Source organism: Thalassophryne amazonica, chromosome 12 (genome assembly GCF_902500255.1).
Source record: "Thalassophryne amazonica chromosome 12, fThaAma1.1, whole genome shotgun sequence".
Taxonomy (NCBI): domain Eukaryota; kingdom Metazoa; phylum Chordata; class Actinopteri; order Batrachoidiformes; family Batrachoididae; genus Thalassophryne; species Thalassophryne amazonica.
The window spans coordinates 95,406,352-95,430,365 of NC_047114.1; the positions used below are offsets into that span (position 1 = coordinate 95,406,352).

Consider the following 24,014-nt stretch of genomic DNA (forward strand, 5'->3'; position numbering starts at 1 on the left):
GTAACCGCCCTATTCCACTCTTCTCTTCTCTTTTCTTCTCTTCTCTTCTCTTCTCTTCTCTTCTCTTCTCTTCTCTTCTCTTCTCTTCTCTTCTCTTCTCTTCTCTTCTCTTCTCTCTTCTCTTCTCTTCTCTTTTCTTTTCTTTTCCTTTTCTTTTCCTTTTCTTTTCTTTTCTTCTCTTCTCTAAGCTTTCTCTAAATCCACAATGTAACTACTTCTGACTTCCTCTATACTCATACTTCTCCATCAGTATTCTCAGAGCAAACATTGCATCAGTAGTGCTCTTTCTCAGCATGAAACTATAATCGCTGCTCACAAATCTTCACCAGTTTTCTAAGCCTAGCTTCTACTCTTTCCCATAACCTCATGCTGTGGCTGATCAACTTGATGCCTCTGTAGTTACTGCAGCTCTGCACATCACCCTTGTTCTTGAAAATAGGAACCAGCACACGTCGTCTCCACTCCTCAGGCATCCTCTCACTTTCCAAGATTTTATTAAACAATCTGTTTAGAAACTCTACTGCCGTCTCTCCTAGACATTTCCATGCCTCCACTGGAATGTCATCTGGACCGCCTTTCCACTCTTCATCCTCTTCATAGCTGCCCTCACTTCATCCTTACTAATCTCCTGTACTTCCCGATTTACTCTCTCCACATCAGCCAGCTTTTTTTTCTCTCTCATTTACTTGATTCATCAGCTCCTCACTTCTCAGCACACACTCCTCACTTGTCAGCACATTACCATGTGCATCTTTTACCACTCTAACCTGCTGCACATCCTTTCTAGCTCTGTCCCTTTGTCTGGCCAATCAGTACAAGTCCTTTTCTCCTTTCTTGTAGTTCAGCTTCTTGTACAGCTTGCTAAATGCCTTTTCCTTAGCTTTGCCACTTCTCTTTTCACCTTACGCTGCATCTCCATGTAGTCCTGTCTACATTCTTCATCTCTATTCCAGTTATTTTCACCAGCCTCTTTCTCCTTCCTGGACATCTTTGTCCCACCACCAAGTCTCCTTGTCTTCCTTCCGTTGTCCAGATGTCACACCCAGTACTGTCCTAGCTGTCTCCCTCACCACATCTGCAGTACTTTTCCAATTGTTTGAAATTGCTTCCCCTCCATCCAGTGCCTCTTTCATCTGCTTACTGAATTTCATACAACAGTCTTCCTAGTTCAGGTTCCATCATCTGATCCTTTGTTGAGCTCTCACTCTCTTCTTCTTCTTCACCTCTAAAGTCATCCTACAAACAGCCATCCTATGCTGTCTAACGACACTCTCTCGTGTCACCACCTTACAGTCTCTGATTTCTTTTACTTGTATCTTGCAACTCCTACACAGAATGTAGTCCACCTGTGTGCACCTTCCTCCACTCTTATATGTCACCCTGTGCTCCCGTTTTCCTAAAGTAGGTATTCACCACAGCCATTTCCATCCTTTTTGCAAAATCAACTACCATCTGCCCTTCCACATTCCTATCCTTGATACCATATCTACCATTACTTCCTCATCACCTCTGTTCCCTTCATCAACATGCGTATTGAAGTCCACTCCTATCAGAAGATTATTATCATTTTTTAAAATTTTGATGTAATATATCAATCTCCAAAGTACACACAGAAATATGGTGGTGATAAATAATATATTATTTCCTCGGAAAAAGTAGTACAATCGCAGCATAAATTGTCACCACTGAAGGTTCAGACAACACTCAAGTCAAGAAGCTGCTCATCGATCAGTGTCGCCCCGTGAACTAAATTTAGATTCCTGATGCTCAAGGTGACAACGTTGCATGTGGTATTTATATTACAGTATAACTTACAAAGCACAGTCTGCAAGTAAAGCTCTGCTAATCGACCATTTTAAAGATGAACAAAATTATTGAAAAGGTGGTTGTGAAACTCCGATGGATGACAATATCAATACCTCTGCAGTAACTTCATGCCACAACGGAGCTGCTGAGGTGCAAAATCTATACAGCCTGGAGCTTTGACACACAATACCTTGGTGACGTTTTTCAGGTATTCTGAAACTCTTCTTCTAACAGGATCATATTATCCACCTCTTTTAACCAGCTAATATAAGTCAGTGAGTGTCTTAAAAACAGTTTTTAAAGATAGGAGACAAAAATACACCAGAGATACTGAGGCGATGCCTTCCTCTGCAAAAGACAAGTTCATGTTTTAAACCGTAGTCATACTCAAATACTGTTGGCAATCAAGGATGGACACGTTGAATGCTGACACCTGCTGAACGGTTTGAGAATGTAAGTGCATACGTTGCTTATTGAAGGAATGGATTTGTTGCAAGCAAAGCAATTGTCAAGAATGAATACAGCACTCATTGTCTGCTCAGAATATTTGAACAGGACCAGAATTGTAATAAATAAATAAACAAATACATACATAAATACATAAAGTGAGCTTTTCCTTGAAATGGAAAGGAAATGATTGTCACCCACTTACATACAACAGTCTAAAACAAGTTATTTCTAGACATCAAAATGTCACTTTGGTATATTTAACATGTACAACAAAGATTTTTTTTTGAGGATTTAGCAGAATAACGCACATTTAATGCAAATAATTTCATTTGGAGAGTGAGTGAGAGAGATAGTCCATGAGCCTGAAGCCAATTTTGACTTAACCGGTAACACTTAAGGGGACAAATGGACAACGTGAAATGACCGTTGTCGCCATTTTTTTTTGCTATTTTTACTCCATAACTCCATAGTATTCAGTCATACATAGATAGTCCAGACTATACCTTTTTTGGAATCTTTATGATCAATAAATAAGGTGGTGCTGGTTGATTGGATTTTTTTTGTTAAACCTTGACCCTGGCTACATTTACCACTCTGGGATGGCCACCATACATTTTTGTGTAGGTCATAGTTCACTGAGGCTGGATTGTACGTGTTGTTTAGTCTCCTTAAGTGGAACCAAAATCCTGCCTGGCTCATGGACTAAGAAGAACTTAACTTCAATGAAAACTGACAGAAGTGCTACAGTGAAGTTTATTCAATTACGATTTCTTTTTAAATATATATATATTTATAAACAAGTGTGCACATAGGGAAGACCTTATAGTACTCAAGGTCTCAGTCCTAAACCAAACACCTACCTGAGATTCAGTTCACTTATTCACATTCACATAACAATGTATAGAAACAAGTCTAAACTATTCTGCTAGTCTGTGGCAAATGGTAATGCTACAGTACACCACGTTGTAAAGTCATTTTTTGGCAATTCTACCACTAAGATTGTGACCCTACTGTTATACAAAAGTTAGAACTTATCTCATCCCCCAAATCAAATCTGGCTGTAATTTTTTTTTTAAACAAATCATGACTCACTGTTCTTAAAAGTTTACAGTATTGCTCTTGCTACATTGAAAAAATATAAAAACGCTGTGGGTGTGGCCTTTAGTAAAGAGCCTTGCTCTCGAGTGTTCGTGGCTATGTTTCCATAGTCCGTAACCGCTTCCCGTCTCCAGGAAGGAACAGCACAAGAGTTCCAGAGGCTCATCAGGAATCATTTTTAAAAAGAGTCTAGGATTCTGCAGCGGTGTCGGGTGCCAGCTGGTCCTCCTCCCCCTGAGCTACTCCTTCTGCCACCGTGTCCATCGTTTCTTCATGCTCGGGAGTAGCTGAAGGAGGATCTGTATCTGCGGTATCGAAGGACTCGCCCGTGAGGTCATTCAGTTTGATGTAGCCCTTACTACTGGAGTGCTCCAGGCGAGGGCAGCTGAAGCGCCTGGTTCTGTCTCCTTGACGACACGCCGACACAGACAGGCTGCAGCGGCGTGCAGACCTGGGCTGATCCGTCAGGGAGTTGAGTGACAGTCGTGAGCCCATTTCCCTGGCAACAGGTGATGGAGGGAACAGCTTCACCGGGCTGCTCCACTGTGGCTGCTGCTGGGCCTGCGGCGCTCCCTGTTGGTCAGCCGTGTCTGCAGGTATGTCCTCATGTTGGTCTGCTGTCGAGGTGTCCTTCTGCTTAGTGTCGGTCTCTTCGCTGTGGCCTCCCTCGCTGTTTTCAGCAGCAGCTTCGACGACAATTCCTTCCTGTGTGCGACCCCTCACCTCACCCCTGTCAGACTCCTGCACGTCACAGTTGTTCAGTTTGATGACAGGTAGGGTGAAAGCGTTCACAGAGGAGGTGACAATGGAGGTGGTCTCCCACTGTTTGGGCTTGGCGGTCTGCTGGCTGCTATTGCAGTCTTTGTAGATGCTGTAGACAGTGTCCGTAAACGTCTGAACATCTCTCGACCAGCTCCGTGGCCGATCGGCCAACGACGGGCGCCTGGCCGGCTCATCTCCGCCTAACTCGCCCGGGAAGCCATGCCCGGTAGAGGGCCAGGAACTGCGTGTGTGCAGTCCAGGAGCCGCGCGTGAGCTTGATGGACCATCTGCGCTCCTTGACTGCGTATAGTTCACCAAGCCGTTTAGAGGTGAGTACTCCTTTGACTTTATGCTGTGCAGGTCAATAACCGTGGAGTAGATATCCCTCAGGTTGATGATTTTCGTTTTCTTATCTCGATTTTCATGGAGGACTGCATTGGCACAAATGAAGAGGAAAATGCCGATTCCCATCACCAGCGGTCCAAAGACCTTCAGATTGTCAGAGTACAGGTAGTTGTCAAGGAAGTCACAGAGGAAGCCACAGTGAGGTGTGGGACCCGCGGAACTGCTGTTAGCATGGCTCTGGTTATACACCTTTGTCTTGCCAGTGACAACTTTATCACTGGTCAAGTTGGAAGGATGGCTCTGACTTTTCGAGCCACTTGTCCTCTTGGCTTGGTGCGATCCACTGCTGCGATACTGATACCCATGTGGGTTGGAACTGGGCCAGTACCCCAACACGGCCATAGAAATCCCCACAATAAGGATTATAACTCCAACAGCAGCCACCAGACCAGCCGGGGAGCACAGATTGAGCTTCCCCTTCACCACCACCACGTCGGTCTTCTTCTTCTTCTTCTTGGCTTTCCGCTTCCTTTTGTTCTCCGCTCGGTTTTTAGAGCGAAGGGAATCCTGGCGCCGGTGCATGCGCAGGAGGCCACCGGTGGCTATCATGGTTGTGACTGGACAGCAGGCTTGTCACTCAAAATCTAGCAGAACACAAAAAAAGAAGTAAAAACACACAGAATAAGCAGAAAACTGCACAATTTGTGTAGTAATCTGGCTGAAACTGACCCTGCTTTGAAAGAATAAATTTTATATACACATTTTTCTGCCTGTTCATCTACGTGGTCACGCTTCTGTGAAAGTTACACTATATGATGATGGTCTAGTGGTTTGGGCTTGAGACCAGAGGATCCTTGGTTCAAACCTCCTCCGGACCAGACTATCACTAAAGTCCGTTGGGTGAGGTCCGTAATTCCCAAGTTGTTCCCGTTGTGTAGTGAGCACCCTGCGTGGCGGCACCCGTGTGAGGCATCATTGTAAAGCACTTTGAGCTTCTAATTAAGACGGAAAAGCGTGCAGTAAACTCTGACAGGATCTCTATTTTGGTCTACAATGTTCAGCTCAACCATTATAGAGCAGACTGAGCTTGATTATATTCTCTTGAAATATGTGAGGACATGAAAGGGTTACTTATTTGCAACATACATGCTTCCACAGGCTCTAATGCAGTGGTCATCAAACCTTCTGGGAATCACCCAAATGCACATATTCCTCTTTTACTGCTATAATCACACCTGCTCAAGCAGGTTCAACCAACCAAGAGGTGGAAGGCACCAGACATAGCTAATCAAGAGTGAGTGGAGCAGGAAGAGATGGAAAATGTGCAGATAGGTGACCTGTAAAAGAACGCAAATTGGGAACATGATGTCCTGGACGTCAGAGAGACAAGCTTGCAGCCAAAGGATGGTCTGTTCAATTCCCTGTCAGACAGGAAAATCATTAAGAGTTTCTTGAGACCCAAATTAATGCCAGTGTGCAGTTGCATGGCAGCACACTGACGCTGTTGTGTTTGTGAATGGGTGACTGTGAGGCACCGATATAAAGTGCTTTAAGTGACTTCATCAGATGGAAAAGCGATGTAGAAATGCAGTCCAATTACCATTACAACCAAACTGCTGCCACGGTAATGGCCAAAACCAGCCAAATTCAGCCACTGCTTAATCTCAGTAACCACCGGGGTTAGTGAGGATATTTTATGTTTAATTTGCTCAGTTGTCCAACTGAAAAGTTTTCCTGAAACTGTCCAGAAAATCCTGGTTTAAAGTTTGACTTCAGCAAAATGACTCCTTGGTGCATCACAGCAACCACCCAAACAAGAGGACAGATGTCAGGATCAAGTTAGTCTGGGGTGTCAATTTATATTTGATCCTACTGAACATTTTTACTGAATTCTCCAGCTTCAACATTCAACTTTAATTAAATCACTCTTTTGTATGTTAAAGCTACAGTTTGTAGGATTTAGGGTCTTTATTAGGAGAAATGGAATATAGCATTCAAAACCATCTGATCATTAGTGTATAATTTACCTGCAACAACTAATCAGTGTGTTTTAATCAGCTTGAAATGTAGCTACATGGGAGAGGGCCCCCTCATGAAGGCCGCCATGTTGATACAGTAACCCAAAAGAGAGTCAGTTACTCTGCCTTTGGCATTTTGCAGCCCATCTAGAAGACTGAAAAAAAAGAAGCACACTCAGTGGATGCTCTCCTATACACTGTCTACTGGCTGCAAGTGCAGACTAACAAATGGTAAATGGACTGCATTTATATAGCGCTTTTCCATCTGAATCAGATACTCTAAGCGCTTTACAATAGTGCCTCACATTCAGTCCGATGTCAGGGTTCAGCCATACAAGGCACTCGCTACACCCCAAGAGCAACTAGGGGATTAAAGACTTTGCCCAAGGAACCTTAGTAATTTTCCAGTCAGGCTAGGATTTGAACCAAGGATCCTCTGGTCTCAAGCCCAACGCTTAACCACTAGACCATCACCTTCACCAAGTTGAACTGGAGGATCATACATACTGCCAGTGGTGAGCACAGATAACCAAAAAATTAACTTCGATAACAGATAATCAGATAACTGAAAAGTTATCTTTGATAAAGATAAAACGATAAACCACCCAAAAATGTATCGGAAGTTACAGATAACCAATAAATTCCAGTATTGTCTCTGGTACATTTGCAACTACTAATAAAGTGAATTTGAGTTTTAACACCACAACAGCTTTTAGTAATATTAAAAGTGACAACAAACCCAAACAATGAGGCCACACTTTTGTCTTTGAACATCCTGCCCCTGCGCTGGAAGCTCTTATTTACTACACAGCTTCCAGCACAGAGGCTCCCTAAAAGCAACCATAAAGCCGAGCTCTCTATCAATCACAACACTCCGGTCAGGCAGAGGTCTCGGAAAATCAAGTCATGCTGACTTATGGTTTTGATTTATAAATAACATTAATAACTCCATTAATGTCAATTCTGTCATTTGTACAAAGTTAAAATATAACATATATCTTTTAATGTTGAATAATGCACTAATTCTGAGGTTTTGTAACAAACACAGACAGATCGCAAAGGATTCTGGGTAAAAGTGCTTCTGCTAAACACTGATTGGTTCAGTCATTCATTATGTAAACCAACACGTTAATGTGACGTGTGTTGTGTGTTGGTGTTTACAGATAAATGTGCTTTTGTAAAATATTCCATTTTTTATTTGTAAAAACAGGCATTTTTATGGAGCACTGGAAGTGTCATCACAAAATGTTTTGCATGTGGAGAGAATGTGCGCACGTTTTATTAGTGCCGTGCGCACATTTGATGATGTTGTAAAATGTGCACTCAATAGTCTTGACACATAAATGTTGGCTTTACACTGTGCGAGTTTTGGACCTTTTTCAGATGATTTTTCATTCGTGCGAGAATTTTTTGGACCGAGTTTCAGGTTAATCGCGGGTCCTGCATCGAGTAGTGTACATGGAGTAACAAGATGTTTAACATCTCACGACCATCTCCTGATCGCCGATCATATGGTCGAATGAAAATCAAACCTGTTTGATATTATTCTGGTCGGCCGTCGTGATGTTATCCTGCTGCTGAAGAGCTACAAGCGTCCAACCGCTTGCACTGTGCCTGTGCAAACACCGCAGAGCTGTCTTGTAATGTTATTTTTTGTTGTTGTTGTTTTGTTTTTAAACTTAATTTGTAAAAAAAAAAAAGAAAAAAAAAAAGCCATTTGCAAAGCCAAAACGTTGATTTGACAACCATCTGATATAACTGGGGTCAAAATAAATAGAACACTGCCATCTACTGGTGCCCAGACACTTAGTACTTAGGGCAAATACTGTCATGAACACTGCTGGCCAGTAGATGGCAGTAGAGGCCTGAAAAACTTGCCAAAACAAAATCCCAGATAATCCGTGTCTGCTACATTTAAGATGCGTGGAATTTAACAAACGCAAATACAATAACGTCTATAAATGCAGAGAATATATTCACAAGAGTTTTAGGCACTAGAGTTTAATGCTGCTGTCATATATGGCTTGCCTCTACTGGTGGTTGGCTCTCACTGTGGTATTGTATCACTTCCTGTTCCGGAGCACAGCGGTGTTTTTCTGTATCTGTTAGCTGTTTAATCTGCGCAGTTAGATTGATCTAGTTATCTAGATTATGATTTGTTTCCCAGTGTAATCTTTACGTGCCTTAACTAAAGCACTCCCTCTGCTGAATCACCTCTAAATTATTTACACATTATTCACTTTGCGTGTTTTTAGGAATCCGCTAGCTTAGCGCAGCTACTAGCTCTTAGCCGATTTAGCATGGCGGCTTCTCCTGTCTCTCCCGCACTTTTCTGCTCTGGGTGTGAAATGTTTAGTTATTCCTCGGCCTCCTTTAGCAGTAACGGTACTTGTAATAAGTGTAGCTTATTCATAGCTTTGGAGGCCAGGCTGGGCGAATTGGAGACTCGGCTCCGCACCGTGGAAAATTCTACAGCTAGCCAGGCCCCTGTAGTTGGTGCGGACCAAGGTAGCTTAGCCGCCGTTAGTTTCCCTCTGGCAGATCCCGAGCAGCCGGGAAAGCAGGCCGACTGGGTGACTGTGAGGAGGAAGCGTAGTCCTAAACAGAAGCCCCGTGTACACCGCCAACCCGTTCACATTTCTAACTGTTTTTCCCCACTCTGCGACACACCCGCCGAGGATCAAACTCTGGTTATTGGCGACTCTGTTTTGAGAAATGTGAAGTTAGCGACACCAGCAACCATAGTCAATTGTCTTCCGGGGGCCAGAGCAGGCGACATTGAAGGAAATTTGAAACTGCTGGCTAAGGCTAAGCGTAAATTTGGTAAGATTGTAATTCATGTCAGCAGTAATGACACCCGGTTACGCCAATCGGAGGTCACTAAAATTAACATTAAATCGGTGTGTAACTTTGCAAAAACAATGTCGGACTCTGTAGTTTTCTCTGGGCCCCTCCCCAATCAGACCGGGAGTGACATGTTTAGCCGCATGTTCTCCTTGAATTGCTGGCTGTCTGAGTGGTGTCCAAAAAATGAGGTGGGCTTCATAGATAATTGGCAAAGCTTCTGGGGAAAACCTGGTCTTGTTAGGAGAGACGGCATCCATCCCACTTTGGATGGAGCAGCTCTCATTTCTAGAAATCTGGCCAATTTTCTTAAATCCTCCAAACCGTGACTAGCCAGGGTTGGGACCAGGAAGCAGAGTTGTAGTCTTACACACCTCTCTGCAGCTTCTCTCCCCCTGCCATCCCCTCATTACCCCATCCCCGTAGAGACGGTGCCTGCTCCCAGACTACCAATAACCAGCAAAAATCTATTTAAGCATAAAAATTCAAAAAGAAAAAATATAGCACCTTCAACTGCACCACAGACTAAAACAGTTAAATGTGGTCTATTAAACATTAGGTCTCTCTCTTCTAAGTCCCTGTTGGTAAATTATATAATAATTGATCAACATATTGATTTATTCTGCCTTACAGAAACCTGGTTACAGCAGGATGAATATGTTAGTTTAAATGAGTCAACACCCCGAGTCACACTAACTGTCAGAATGCTCGTAGCACGGGCCGGGGCGGAGGATTAGCAGCAATCTTCCATTCCAGCTTATTAATTAATCAAAAACCCAGACAGAGCTTTAATTCATTTGAAAGCTTTACTCTTAGTCTTGTCCATCCAAATTGGAAGTCCCAAAAACCAGTTCTATTTGTTATTATCTATCGTCCACCTGGTCGTTACTGTGAGTTTCTCTGTGAATTTTCAGACCTTTTGTCTGACTTAGTGCTTAGCTCAGATAAGATAATTATAGTGGGCGATTTTAAGATCCACACAGATGCTGAGAATGACAGCCTCAACACTGCATTTAATCTATTATTAGACTCTATTGGCTTTGCTCAAAAAGTAAATGAGTCCACCTGCCACTTTAATCATATCTTAGATCTTGTTCTGACTTATGGTATGGAAATAGAAGACTTAACAGTATTCCCTGAAAACTCCCTTCTGTCTGATCATTTCTTAATAACATTTACATTTACTCTGATGGACTACCCAGCAGTGGGGAATAAGTTTCATTACACTAGAAGTCTTTCAGAAAGCACTGTAACTAGGTTTAAGGATATGATTCCTTCTTTATGTTCTCTAATGCCATATACCAACACAGTACAGAGTAGCTACCTAAACTCTGTAAGTGAGATAGAGTATCTCGTCAATAGTTTTACATCCTCATTGAAGACAACTTTGGATGCTGTAGCTCCTCTGAAAAAGAGAGCTTTAAATCAGAAGTGCCTGACTCCGTGGTATAACTCACAAACTCGTAGCTTAAAGCAGATAACCCGTAAGTTGGAGAGGAAATGGCGTCTCACTAATTTAGAAGATCTTCACTTAGCCTGGAAAAATAGTCTTTTGCTCTTTAAAAAAGCCCTCCATAAAGCTAGGACATCTTTCTACTCATCACTAATTGAAGAAAATAAGAACAACCCCAGGTTTCTTTTCAGCACTGTAGCCAGGCTGACAAAGAGTCAGAGCTCTATTGAGCTGAGTATTCCATTAACTTTAACTAGTAATGACTTCATGACTTTCTTTGCTAACAAAATTTTAACTATTAGAGAAAAAATTACTCATAACCATCCCAAAGACATATCGTTATCTTTGGCTGCTTTCAGTGATGCCGGTATTTGGTTAGACTCTTTCTCTCCGATTGTTCTGTCTGAGTTATTTTCATTAGTTACTTCATCCAAACCATCAACATGTTTATTAGACCCCATTCCTACCAGGCTGCTCAAGGAAGCCCTACCATTATTTAATGCTTTGATCTTAAATATGATCAATCTATCTTTGTTAGTTAGCTATGTACCACAGGCTTTTAAGGTGGCAGTAATTAAACCATTACTTAAAAAGCCATCACTTGACCCAGCTATCTTAGCTAATTATAGGCCAATCTCCAACCTTCCTTTTCTCTCAAAAATTCTTGAAAGGGTAGTTGTAAAACAGCTAACTGATCATCTGCAGAGGAATGGTCTATTTGAAGAGTTTCAGTCAGGTTTTAGAATTCATCATAGTACAGAAACAGCATTAGTGAAGGTTACAAGTGATCTTCTTATGGCCTCGGACAGTGGACTCTTCTCTGTGCTTGTTCTGTTAGACCTGTGCTGCTTTTGATACTGTTGACCATAACATTTTATTACAGAGATTAGAGCATGCCATAGGTATTAAAGGCACTGCGCTGCGGTGGTTTGAATCATATTTGTCTAATAGATTACAATTTGTTCATGTAAATGGGGAATCTTCTTCACAGACTAAAGTTAATTATGGAGTTCCACAAGGTTCTGTGCTAGGACCAATTTTATTCACTTTATACATGCTTCCCTTAGGCAGTATTATTAGACGGTATTGCTTAAATTTTCATTGTTACGCAGATGATACCCAGCTTTACCTATCCATGAAGCCAGAGGACACACACCAATTAGCTAAACTGCAGGAATGTCTTACAGATATAAAGACATGGATGACCTCTAATTTCCTGCTTTTAAACTCAGATAAAACTGAAGTTATTGTACTTGGCCCCACAAATCTTAGAAACATGGTGTCTAACCAGATCCTTACTCTGGATGGCATTACCCTGACCTCTAGTAATACTGTGAGAAATCTTGGAGTCATTTTTGATCAGGATATGTCATTCAAAGCGCATATTAAACAAATATGTAGGACTGCTTTTTTGCATTTACGCAATATCTCTAAAATCAGAAAGGTCTTGTCTCAGAGTGATGCTGAAAAACTAATTCATGCATTTATTTCCTCTAGGCTGGACTATTGTAATTCATTATTATCAGGTTGTCCTAAAAGTTCCCTAAAAAGCCTTCAGTTAATTCAAAATGCTGCAGCTAGAGTACTGACGGGGACTAGAAGGAGAGAGCATATCTCACCCATATTGGCCTCTCTTCATTGGCTTCCTGTTAATTCTAGAATAGAATTTAAAATTCTTCTTCTTACTTATAAGGTTTTGAATAATCAGGTCCCATCTTATCTTAGGGACCTCGTAGTACCATATCACCCCAATAGAGCGCTTCGCTCTCAGACTGCAGGCTTACTTGTAGTTCCTAGGGTTTGTAAGAGTAGAATGGGAGGCAGAGCCTTCAGCTTTCAGGCTCCTCTCCTGTGGAACCAGCTCCCAATTCAGATCAGGGAGACAGACACCCTCTCTACTTTTAAGATTAGGCTTAAAACTTTCCTTTTTGCTAAAGCTTATAGTTAGGGCTGGATCAGGTGACCCTGAACCATCCCTTAGTTATGCTGCTATAGACGTAGACTGCTGGGGGGTTCCCATGATACACTGTTTCTTTCTGTTTTTGCTCTGTATGCACCACTCTGCATTTAATCATTAGTGATCGATCTCTGCTCCCCTCCACAGCATGTCTTTTTCCTGGTTCTCTCCCTCAGCCCCAACCAGTCCCAGCAGAAGACTGCCCCTCCCTGAGCCTGGTTCTGCTGGAGGTTTCTTCCTGTTAAAAGGGAGTTTTTCCTTCCCACTGTAGCCAAGTGCTTGCTCACAGGGGGTCGTTTTGACCGTTGGGGTTTTACATAATTATTGTATGGCCTTGCCTTACAATATAAAGCGCCTTGGGGCAACTGTTTGTTGTGATTTGGCGCTATATAAAAAAAATTGATTGATTGATTGATTGATATATCTGATATTTTCACTTTATTAAACGTCAGACATGACAGTAATTTTAAATAACTTGTCCAAAATTAGTTTGGTTAAAATTTGAACCATAAGTTAAAAATGTATGCCTCTGGATGGCTTGGGTGATATTGCCAATAAGTATGGTGTTAAAGGAAATGATTTTTTTTTTTTTTTTGAGACCAGTTCTCTTTTGCCTGCAGAGGATACAGTGGTTTCTTATAGAAGCAGCTCTCTTCTGTTTGCAGAGAGGAAAACTATGCATCTGTTAGGAAACTTTTAACAGGAAGGTGCTCAACTGATTTTAAATTTTAAACGTGTTTGTCACTGTTGATCTTTGTTTACAATGTTATTGGTCTAAAAGTTATCGGACAAAACTGTATTGGAAGATAATTAGTCCGATAATCGTCTAAAAAGATAATCCGATAATGAAAACACTATCTTCGATAATTATGTTATCGGATTATTGGAACTGTGCCCACCACTGCATACTGCTTATCACAATTGAAAAGAAGCGAGAATCAATCCCAGTCTCCAAGGAAGTAAAAACATGAAGGGTAAAAAATATCATGACTGGCGATGGCATAATGCAGCCTGCAACCTCACCACTAGATGACACTAAAGCCTACACAGTGTAGCTTTAAATTAGTCAAGGACTCCAAATAGTATCAATTTAATCCAACTGAATACAAAAGTGACTAAAAGTTTTGACCTTTGATCCCAGTAAAATGACCATTCACTGTATGTCAGTAAATAGAAGGTCAAGAATTTCAGTTAAACGTATCTTTAACCTTGAAACTTTAAACTGTTGTGTAAAAGGGAAATGGGTTTGTATGCTGAGAATAATCAGACCCAAAAATCAAGATAATGCAACCAGTCCAAAAATCTGCTTGGAGGGTGTCGTGTGATGTTGATCATCATGTACTGCAGGAATAATTTGCCTGATTTGAAATCTGCAATTTTTCAAGACAAACATGAGATTTGTAAAATGAGAAAAGAGTGCAGCGTATACATTTCTTCTTTGAACCACCTCAGATCAAAACATCAGTCAACAGATATATCTGCTCTGACATGATCCCAAATTGTAACTATGTAAGCAAAACAGAGACAAGTGGTGAAGTTGAGAGCAGACAAGAAGAAGTACTTTCAGCTGAGCTGGTGAGATATCAGCTGAGGAAACCGTAACGTGATCAGACAGCAGGGAAGGAGGCACGTGCTCCACCTCACTCACTCCTGTCCCACCTCCTTTTTTGTTTTATACTTTACAGCAACCAAACCTCTCTGTGCAGAAACGTCCTTCATGCAATCTCCTCAAATCCACGACAGCAGGAACCAGAACAACCACATCCCTGCACGTACAGGTGTGGATCCCTTAATCCACTTGTTTGCATGTGGATACATGACAGATATGGAGGATGGGTGAATTAATCTTGGTTTGGCACGTTAGGAGAAGCTCTGGTTCATAGGACAATAATTCTGATTACAAATATTCTCTGATGAGTTTCAGCCACATGGGGTGAATAATACTTGCAGATCGTGCTGATTAATTTGACAGCACCCACGCCACTGGCTGGCAGCTATTTAAAGCCACAGTGTGTCAGATTTAGTGTCAGCTGGTGGTGAGGCTGCATGATGCAGTCATGATTTTGTTTCCCTTCACGTTTTTACTTCTTTGGCGATGGGATTTATGCACCTTTGCCTTCTCTCATGTTAAACAATATGTTTAACCTGCTGTTTGGCAAAAATTAGGGTTCTCATACTTGTTAGTCTGCAGGAGCAACCAATAGACAGTTTATAGGTGATAAATCACTGATGTTGCATTCCATTGTGCACAGTAAAATCACTAGTGTTAAATTAACACTGCCAGTGTACATATGCTCCTACTCTGGTCAGAGTGGGACCATATGTACACTGGCAGTGTTAATTTAACACCGTCAGTGTTAGTTTTACATTGGTGATTTTACTGTGTACCAGGCTCGGACTGATAATCTGTGATTTTGGGCATTTGCCCGGTGGGCCGCTGCATGTTTAGACGTGCGTGGGCCGGCCCTTCCATATTTATAGAGATTATTGAAATATACAGTGTTCTCGCTGCTGTCAACACAAGGAAAGTCCGTGACGGTGAAGCTACAGCATTTAATCGGCGCAGCTGCAGAACCACTTCCTGAATTTGTGTCAAAATAAAAGTTCTGTAGTGTTTCATACACGGCGCAGTCTTATTCTAGGTTTCAGTTTTGTTTCCGTTTGATCACACAACGGAGACTTACATCGAGCACAATGATTGACATGACCAACAGCCAATGACAATGGAGAAGCATACAGGGTGGCCAATCAGATTGCAAGAAGAGCAGGCGGCCGCTCCCACCCCTGTGAATGGATTGACTCCTCGACGCCTGGACTTCTCTCCGCTCTTCTACCGATACAAGATTGGAATCATTTCTTTTATCTTAATTAACTGTGCTTTACTTTTGTTAATCTTTAAATGCAACAACTACGGACTTCAGGTCCTTAATTTGCTGCTGTGTGAATCCTAGCAGTGGTTACACATTATCTCTCTCTCTCTCTCTCTCTCTCACTCACACACACTTTGGAGACACAAATACTTTTTTCCGCTTGTGTGCTGCTTTTGCTTCCGTTTTGTCAGACCCGGTGCCAGAAAAAAAAATATTAAGGGGGCGATGAGTTTATCATCACCCCCCCCCCCTCCAAAAAAAAAGTGCGGAGGAGACGTGCGCTCCTGGAAAGCTCGTGTATTTACGCTGCACCATTGTAAGAGACTGACCAAAAGTGAAGAGTGATGACAGTATTTTTTTTAATTATTATTTGAACGTATAGACCCTCGGTCAAGTGATCTCCTACATACCACACAGAGCCGGTGTTCTGTCGAGATGAGGTGCACCAACTTTCGACACTCTGAGCTGTGACGTACCTTCGCATTGTCCAATAAGAACGACGCGTCGGGACAAAACACGGAAGACTCGTGGCAGAAACCACTGATCTCTACAAAATGGATTGGACCAATCCGATTTGTGCAGAAACCATTGATCTGTACAAAACATTAACGTGTGACAGAACTGCTCATTTAGAGAGCAGTTTTCTGAAGAAAAATCATTGGAAATGTTTTTTGTTGTTGTTACCTCAAAATTTCTGATTACTGTTAAAAAAAAGTTTAGAACACTTAAAATTAATTAGTATTAGTAATTAATTAATTAGTAATTAAAATAGGTAAATAAATCAATAAATGGTTCTTTAGAAACCTTTCATCTGTATTAAAACCACCTGTTATTTCAGATTAGATAATTTCTTGTTTAACATAAGGAACCTCAGACATTTATTTTTAGACAAATAAAATAACATGGAAACTTGTATATTTTTTGAACTCTGGTAGATTATTTATATCTTATTTCAACCAGAAAAACAAACACTAAATAAATACAAATGTTTATTATAAATGCAAAAGGAAATAATTTAACAATGACTGCAGTGTGATTGTAAAGTAGGATTTCTGTGACATAAACCTCAGGATGTTTTATATATATATATATATATATATATATATATATATATATATATATAATATATATATATATATATATATATATATATATATATATATATATATATATATATAGTCATTTAAACTTGTAATTTTGTCAAAATATGTAATTGCCTTTAATGTTATCAGGACGCCCCCTTGTGGCACCGGGAACGCGTTTTGTACTATGATCAAGGTGAAATGACAGTGAAAGTGTGTGTTTAGGTGTGTGTTCATGGTGTTTAGGTGTATAGTATTTGTTCATTGGGGGTTCAGTATGGACGGGTGGGTGTGCGTGTTTGGGGGTGGATTCATCGGGACAATAGTGGGCTGGTCCAGAGGAAAAATGCCAGGGCCGAAATTTGTTCCCAGTCCGACCCTGCTGAGTACTCAAAACACGGAGGAGGGGGGACAGAAACAAGCTCCATCTTAGTAAAGTGCAATAGAATGACAATTCAAGTAGGAATTTAAAGTCAAACTTGAGCAGGATGCGTAAAGACTGTGTCATGTGAGTAGTAAACACACAAACATTTACTTTTTTTTTCCACTTTATGCTGCATCCAGAACAAATTCACAGCACTTCAGTTTTTCCACATTTTCTTAAGATGCAGCCTTATTCCAAAATTGATGAAATTCATTTTTTTCCTCAAAACTCTACACACAATACCCCATAATGACAATGTGATTTTTTTTTTTGCAAATTTATTAAAATAAAAACGTAAGACATCTGATGTACATACATATTAACAGTATTTTTTATTTTTAATAAATTTGCAAAAAAAAACTATTCATGTTGTCATTATGGGGTGTTGTGAGCAAAATTTTGAGGGGAAAAAATAAATTAGCTCCATTTTGGAATAAAGCTGTAACATAAATTGTGGAAAAAGTGAAGTGCTAGATGCATTGTGTATTGTTTTATGGTGGGTATGCAATAAATGTAACTGATGGGTCCTGACGTCCGCTGTGGAATTTGACGTTGCTCTCAGTCCGTTGCTGGGTTGCAAACTCATGACACCCTCCCTCCCAAGATGGAGACCAAAAATATCGCAGAAAGGAGCTCAATGTCCTTCTCCTGACCAGATGCACTGGAACTCATGTAAGAAACACTGAATCAAAAGTAATGACTTCTGACGTACAATTGAATGCAACGTGATTCCTCTTTTTTTTACCTTCAGTCTTCCAGCCAAAATAACCGGTGGATATGATCGAAATGTGTACAAATAAAATCTTATTTGGGCACATTCTGATCATGTGCAACTGATGCACATATTGAAATCTTTTTTTCAGTGCAGCAACAAGTGTCACACTACATTAATTAACTCCTAATTAACTCATAGGCTTACACAAATATTTTACATAAAGAATGAGTGATCCTATATGAAGACAAAAATTTGTCAAATTAATAATTTAAACCTCATTTCATTATGTTTCTAAGAAATTTGTGCTATTTGAACACATTTTGATAATGTAGGCCTACAAATCAAATCAAATCAAATCAATTTCATTTATATAGCGCCAAATCACAACAAACAGTTGCCCCAAGGCGCTTCATATTGCAAGGCAAAGCCATACAATAATTACAGAAAAACCCAACTGTCAAAACGACCCCCTGTGAGCAAGCACTTGGCGACAGTGGGAAGGAAAAACTCCCTTTTAACAGGAAGAAACCTCCAGCAGAACCAGGCTCAGGGAGGGGCAGTCTTCTGCTGGGACTGGTTGGGGCTGAGGGAGAGAACCAGGAAAAAGACATGCTGTGGAGGGGAGCAGAGATCAATCACTAATGATTAAATGCAGAGTGGTGCATACAGAGCAAAAAGAGAAAGAAACACTCAGTGCATCATGGGAACCCCCCAGCAGTCTAAGTCTATAGCAGCATAACTAAGGGATGGTTCAGGGTCACCTGATCCAACCCTAACTATAAGCTTTAGCAAAAAGGAAAGTTTTAAGCCTAATCTTAAAAGTAGAGAGGGTGTCTGTCTCCCTGATCCGAATTGGGAGCTGGTTCCACAGGAGAGGAGCCTGAAAGCTGAAGGCTCTGCCTCCCATTCTACTCTTACAAACCCTAGGAACTACAAGTAAGCCTGCAGTCTGAGAGCGAAGCGCTCTATTGGGGTGATATGGTACTAAGAGGTCCCTAAGATAAAATGGGACCTGATTATTCTAAACCTTATAAGTAAGAAGAAGAATTTTAAATTCTATTCTAGAATTAACAGGAAGCCAATGAAGAGAAGCCAATATGGGTGAGATATGCTCTCTCCTTCTAGTCCCTGTCAGTACTCTAGCTGCAGCATTTGGAATTAACTGAAGGCTTTTCAGGGAACTTTTAGGACAACCTGATAATAATGAATTACAATAGTCCAGCCTAGAGGAAATAAATGCATGAATTAGTTTTTCAGCATCACTCTGAGACAAGACCTTTCTAATTTTAGAGATATTGCGTAAATGCAAAAAAGCAGTCCGACATATTTGTTTAATATGCGCATTGAATGACATATCCTGATCAAAAATGACTCCAAGATTTCTCACAGTATTACTAGAGGTCAGGATAATGCCATCCAGAGTAAGGATCTGGTTAGACACCATGTTTCTAAGATTTGTGGGGCCAAGTACAATAACTTCAGTTTTATCTGAGTTTAAAAGCAGGAAATTAGAGGTCTTCCATGTCTTTATGTCTGTAAGACAATCCTGCAGTTTAGCTAATTGGTGTGTGTTCTCTGGCTTCATGGATAGATAAAGCTGAGTATCATCTGCGTAACAATGAAAATTTAAGCAATGCTGTCTAATAATACTGCCTAAGAGAAGCATGTATGAAGTGAATAAAATTGGTCCTAGCACAGAACCTTGTGGAACTCCATAATTAACCTTAGTCTGTGAAGAAGATTCCCCATTTACATGAACAAATTGTAATCTATTAGATAAATATGATTCAAACCACCGCAGCGCAGTGCCTTTAATACCTATGGCATGCTCTAATCTCTGTAATAAAATTTTATGGTCAACAGTATCAAAAGCAGCACTGAGGTCTAACAGAACAAGCACAGAGATGAGTCCACTGTCTGAGGTCATAAGAAGATCATTTGTAACCTTCACTAATGCTGTTTCTGTACTATGATGAATTCTAAACCCTGACTGAAACTCTTCAAATAGACCATTCCTCTGCAGATGATCAGTTAGCTGTTTTACAACTACCCTTTCAAGAATTTTTGAGAGAAAAGAAAGGTTGGAGATTGGCCTATAATTAACTAAGATAGCTGGGTCAAGTGATGGCTTTTTAAGTAATGGTTTAATTACTGCCACCTTAAAAGCCTGTGGTACATAGCCACCTAACAAAGATAGATTGATCATATTTAACATCGAAGCATTAATTAATGGTAGGGCTTCCTTGAGCAGCCTGGTAGGAATGGGGTCTAATAGACATGTTGATGGTTTGGAGGAAGTAACTAATGAAAATAACTCAGACAGAACAATCGGAGAGAAAGAGTCTAACCAAATACCGGCATCACTGAAAGCAGCCAAAGAGAACGATATGTCTTTGGGATGGTTATGAGTAATTTTTTCCCTAATAGGTAAAATTTTATTAGCAAAGAAAGTCATGAAGTCATTACTAGTTAAAGTTAAAGGAATACTCGGCTCAATAGAGCTCTGACTCTTTGTCAGCCTGGCTACAGTGCTGAAAAGAAACCTGGGGTTGTTCTTATTTTCTTCAATTAGTGATAAGTAGTAAGATGTCCTAGCTTTATGGAGGGCTTTTTTTTATAGAGCAACAGACTCTTTTTCCAGGCTAAGTGAAGATCTTCTAAATTAGTGAGACGCCATTTCCTCTCCAACTTATGGGTTATCTGCTTTAAGCTGCGAGTTTGTGAGTTATACCACGGAGTCAGGCACTTCTGATTTAAGGCTCTCTTTTTCAGAGGAGCTACAGCATCCAAAGTTGTCCTCAATGAGGATATAAAACTATTGACGAGATAATCTATCTCACTCACAGAGTTTAGGTAGCTACTCTGCCCTGTGTTGGTATATGGCATTGGAGAACATAAAGAAGGAATCATATCCTTAAACCTAGTTACAGCACTTTCTGAAAGACTTCTACTGTAATGAAACTTATTCCCCACTACTGGGTAGTCCATCAGAGTAAATGTAAATGTTATTAAGAAATGATCAGACAGAAGGGGGTTTTCAGGGAATACTGTTAAGTCTTCAATTTCCATACCATAAGTCAGAACAAGAGCTAAGGTATGATTAAAGTGGTGGGTGGACTCATTTACATTTTGAGCAAAGCCAATCGAGTCTAACAATAGATTAAATGCAGTGTTGAGGCTGTCATTCTCAGCATCTGTGTGGATGTTAAAATCGCCCACTATAATTATCTTATCTGAGCTAAGCACTAAGTCAGACAAAAGGTCCGAAAATTCACAGAGAAACTCACAGTAACAACCAGGAGGACGATAGATAATAACAAATAAAACTGTTTTTTGGGACTTCCAATTTGGATGGACAAGACTAAGACACAAGCTTTCAAATGAATTAAACCTCTGTCTGGGTTTTTGATTAATTAATAATCAATCAATTAATTTCAATCAATTTTTTTTTATATAGCGCCAAATCACAACAAACAGTTGCCCCAAGGCGCTTTATATTGTAAGGCAAGGCCATACAATAATTATGTAAAACCCCAACGGTCAAAACGACCCCCTGTGAGCAAGCACTTGGCTACAGTGGGAAGGAAAAACTCCCTTTTAACAGGAAGAAACCTCCAGCAGAACCAGGCTCAGGGAGGGGCAGTCTTCTGCTGGGACTGGTTGGGGCTGAGGGAGAGAACCAGGAAAAAGACATGCTGTGGAGGGGAGCAGAGATCGATCACTAATGATTAAATGCAGAGTGGTGCATACAGAGCAAAAAGAGAAAGAAACACTCAGTGCATCATGGGAACCCCCAGCAGTCTACGTCTATAGCAGCATAACTAAGGGATGGTTCAGGGTCACCTGATCCAGCCCTAACTATAAGCTTTAGCAAAAAGGAAAGTTTTAAGCCTAATCTTAAATAATCTGGAGTGGAAGATTGCTGCTAATCCTCCGCCTCGGCCTGTGCTACGAGCATTCTGGCAGTTAGTGTGACTCGGGGGTGTTGACTCATTTAAACTAACATATTCATCCTGCTGTAACCAGGTTTCTGTAAGGCAGAATAAATCAATATGTTGATCAATTATTATATCATTTACAATGTACTGTACAAATGATGTACATATTTAAGGCATTTCTACTTTTTATCAGTGCAGCAACAGGTCTCACATGACATGAATTCCAACAGCTAATTAACTCATTTCTTACACAAATAATTCAGAGAAAGAGTGAATGATCACATCAATTTGTCAGATTCATTATTTAAATCTCCTTTTCTCACGTTTCTAAGAATTTATGGACACAGAATGGACACATTCTGATTATGTCCAAAGGGAAAAAAAATCGGTTGGATTTACGTGATTTAAATATCACGTAAATCCAACAGACATTTTTCTTCAGTGCGGAGCAGCAGTACTGAAGTTGCAGATGTTGCACTGGGCGCTGATCTCCCAGTCGAACAAGGATGAAAGCTCTTGAAATGCATTTACAACCCATGTTACAACCGAAAGTGGAGCACGGCGCACCTGAGCTCCAGCAAACCACACACCGCTACTCAGCTGCTGTTTATAGCAACTCTCTCTGTACATCATATCCGATAACCACTCAAACTCCTCCTGGGCAACAGCAAGTCAAGCTGCACTGAAGCTGACAAGGCGTGGGCGATCCTTCAGAACCGGGGAGAGCTGGGCGGCGCCAACGTGGGCCACAAGTAGGAGTGGGCACGTCGGATCGTGCCTCTGTCCGTGGTGCTGAACACAACATGCCAGCTTCCTCAAGCTGCCCGTGCGGCTGCACAGATCTTTTTTTTTTTTTTTGCGCAATCTTGCACAGCTGATCCAACGTTCACGATGTAAAATCCGAGCTGCTTGTTGATCTGGAGGTGTGATGAGGCGCAAACAGATGACAATCAGCCGCACGTCTGCGCGGCCTGACGAAGCCCCGAAGTCAAAGCGGTTTATTCGGAACGAGCATCAAAGTTTGACGAGATTACGAAACGCACATTAAAATATTGTTCGTTTTATCACTGCACTTATCTATATTTGACAACGAGGCACCGGATTTGGACAGTATGCTGAAACCGCTCCATCAAATTGCAATAGTTTTCTGAATAATGGCGAATAAAAAGTGCACAGACTGGAAGAGGAGTGCGCACTAAACCCAAACCTGCCTGACATCAAAACTCCTGCCCGCAGATTTAGCAGGGATTAAATATTGAAATAGACCAGCGTGCTAAAAAATTAAAAGACCTCTTAGATCTGCTCGCACCTCCACACAGTCTTTTAGGAATTAATGTGAAGACGTAGGCGCAAAGGAAGCCCGGAATATTCCGTTGGATTTCACGTCTGATGAAAACCAGGAGGACGAAGAGAAGATAAGGAATAAGAAGAAGAGTCCTTACCGGTAAATGTGGTTTGATAATGAAGCATCTTCAGAGGCGCACTGCTCTTTCTCACCGTGGTGCGCCACTTTGGTGCCGCGGAAGAGACGTATATTCACAGTGGAACGGCAGGAGGCGGGCCATCCGCGTCCCCGCCGGTATACTGATAGAAAAAATTAAGGGGGAAAAAAAGAGTGCATTCTTAGGACATTTATCATAGGTTTTCCTCCCAACACTGGATTTTTTTCCCCTGTCAGTCTACACAAATATGACCTTCATTCAACTCAGAGTCCAGCCGTGTTTATGATCACCAGCAAGGACAAGTCGTGTGTGAACCAAACCCGCACATGATATGATGACGCAAACCCTCAGCGCTCCACACACCACAGTATAAATCTACAAACAAACATATATATATACATATATATATATATATATATATATATATATATATATATATATATATATATATATATATATATATATATATATATATATATATATATATATATATATGGCTCCTCTCCCGTGGAACCAGCTCCTAACCAGCTCCCAATTCAGATCAGGGAGACAGACACCCTCTCTACTTTTAAGATTAGGCTTAAAACTTTCCTTTTTGCTAAAGCTTATAGTTAGGGCTGGATCAGGTGACCCTGAACCATCCCTTAGTTATGCTGCTATAGACTTAGACTGCTGGGGGGTTCCCATGATGCACTGTGAGTGTTTTGTGTTTCTTCCATGAGTGTTTCTTTCTCTTTTTGCTGTGTATGCACCACTCTGCATTTAATCATTAGTGATTGATCTCTGCTCCCCTCCACAGCATGTCTTTTT

General features: G+C 40.9%; 1 protein-coding gene across 1 annotated transcript; it reads right to left on the reverse strand.

Annotated features, from left to right (window-relative positions):
• Positions 1-3,215: 3,215 nt before the first annotated feature.
• On the reverse strand, positions 3,216-23,272 carry LOC117521315 (transmembrane protein 200C). The gene is made up of 2 exons (XM_034182630.1): positions 23,205-23,272; positions 3,216-5,105 (listed from the first exon to the last, which is right to left on the reverse strand). The coding sequence occupies exon 2, from the start codon at positions 5,068-5,070 to the stop codon at positions 3,544-3,546; it is 1,527 nt and encodes a 508-aa protein (XP_034038521.1). The 5' UTR covers positions 5,071-5,105; positions 23,205-23,272; the 3' UTR covers positions 3,216-3,543.
• Between the last annotated feature and the right edge of the window lie 742 nt (positions 23,273-24,014).

Bases quoted from the DNA above. Each gene is read 5' to 3' on its own strand.
- LOC117521315 (XM_034182630.1), bottom strand. From the start codon at position 5,070: ATGATAGCCACCGGTGGCCTCCTGCGCATGCACCGGCGCCAGGATTCC.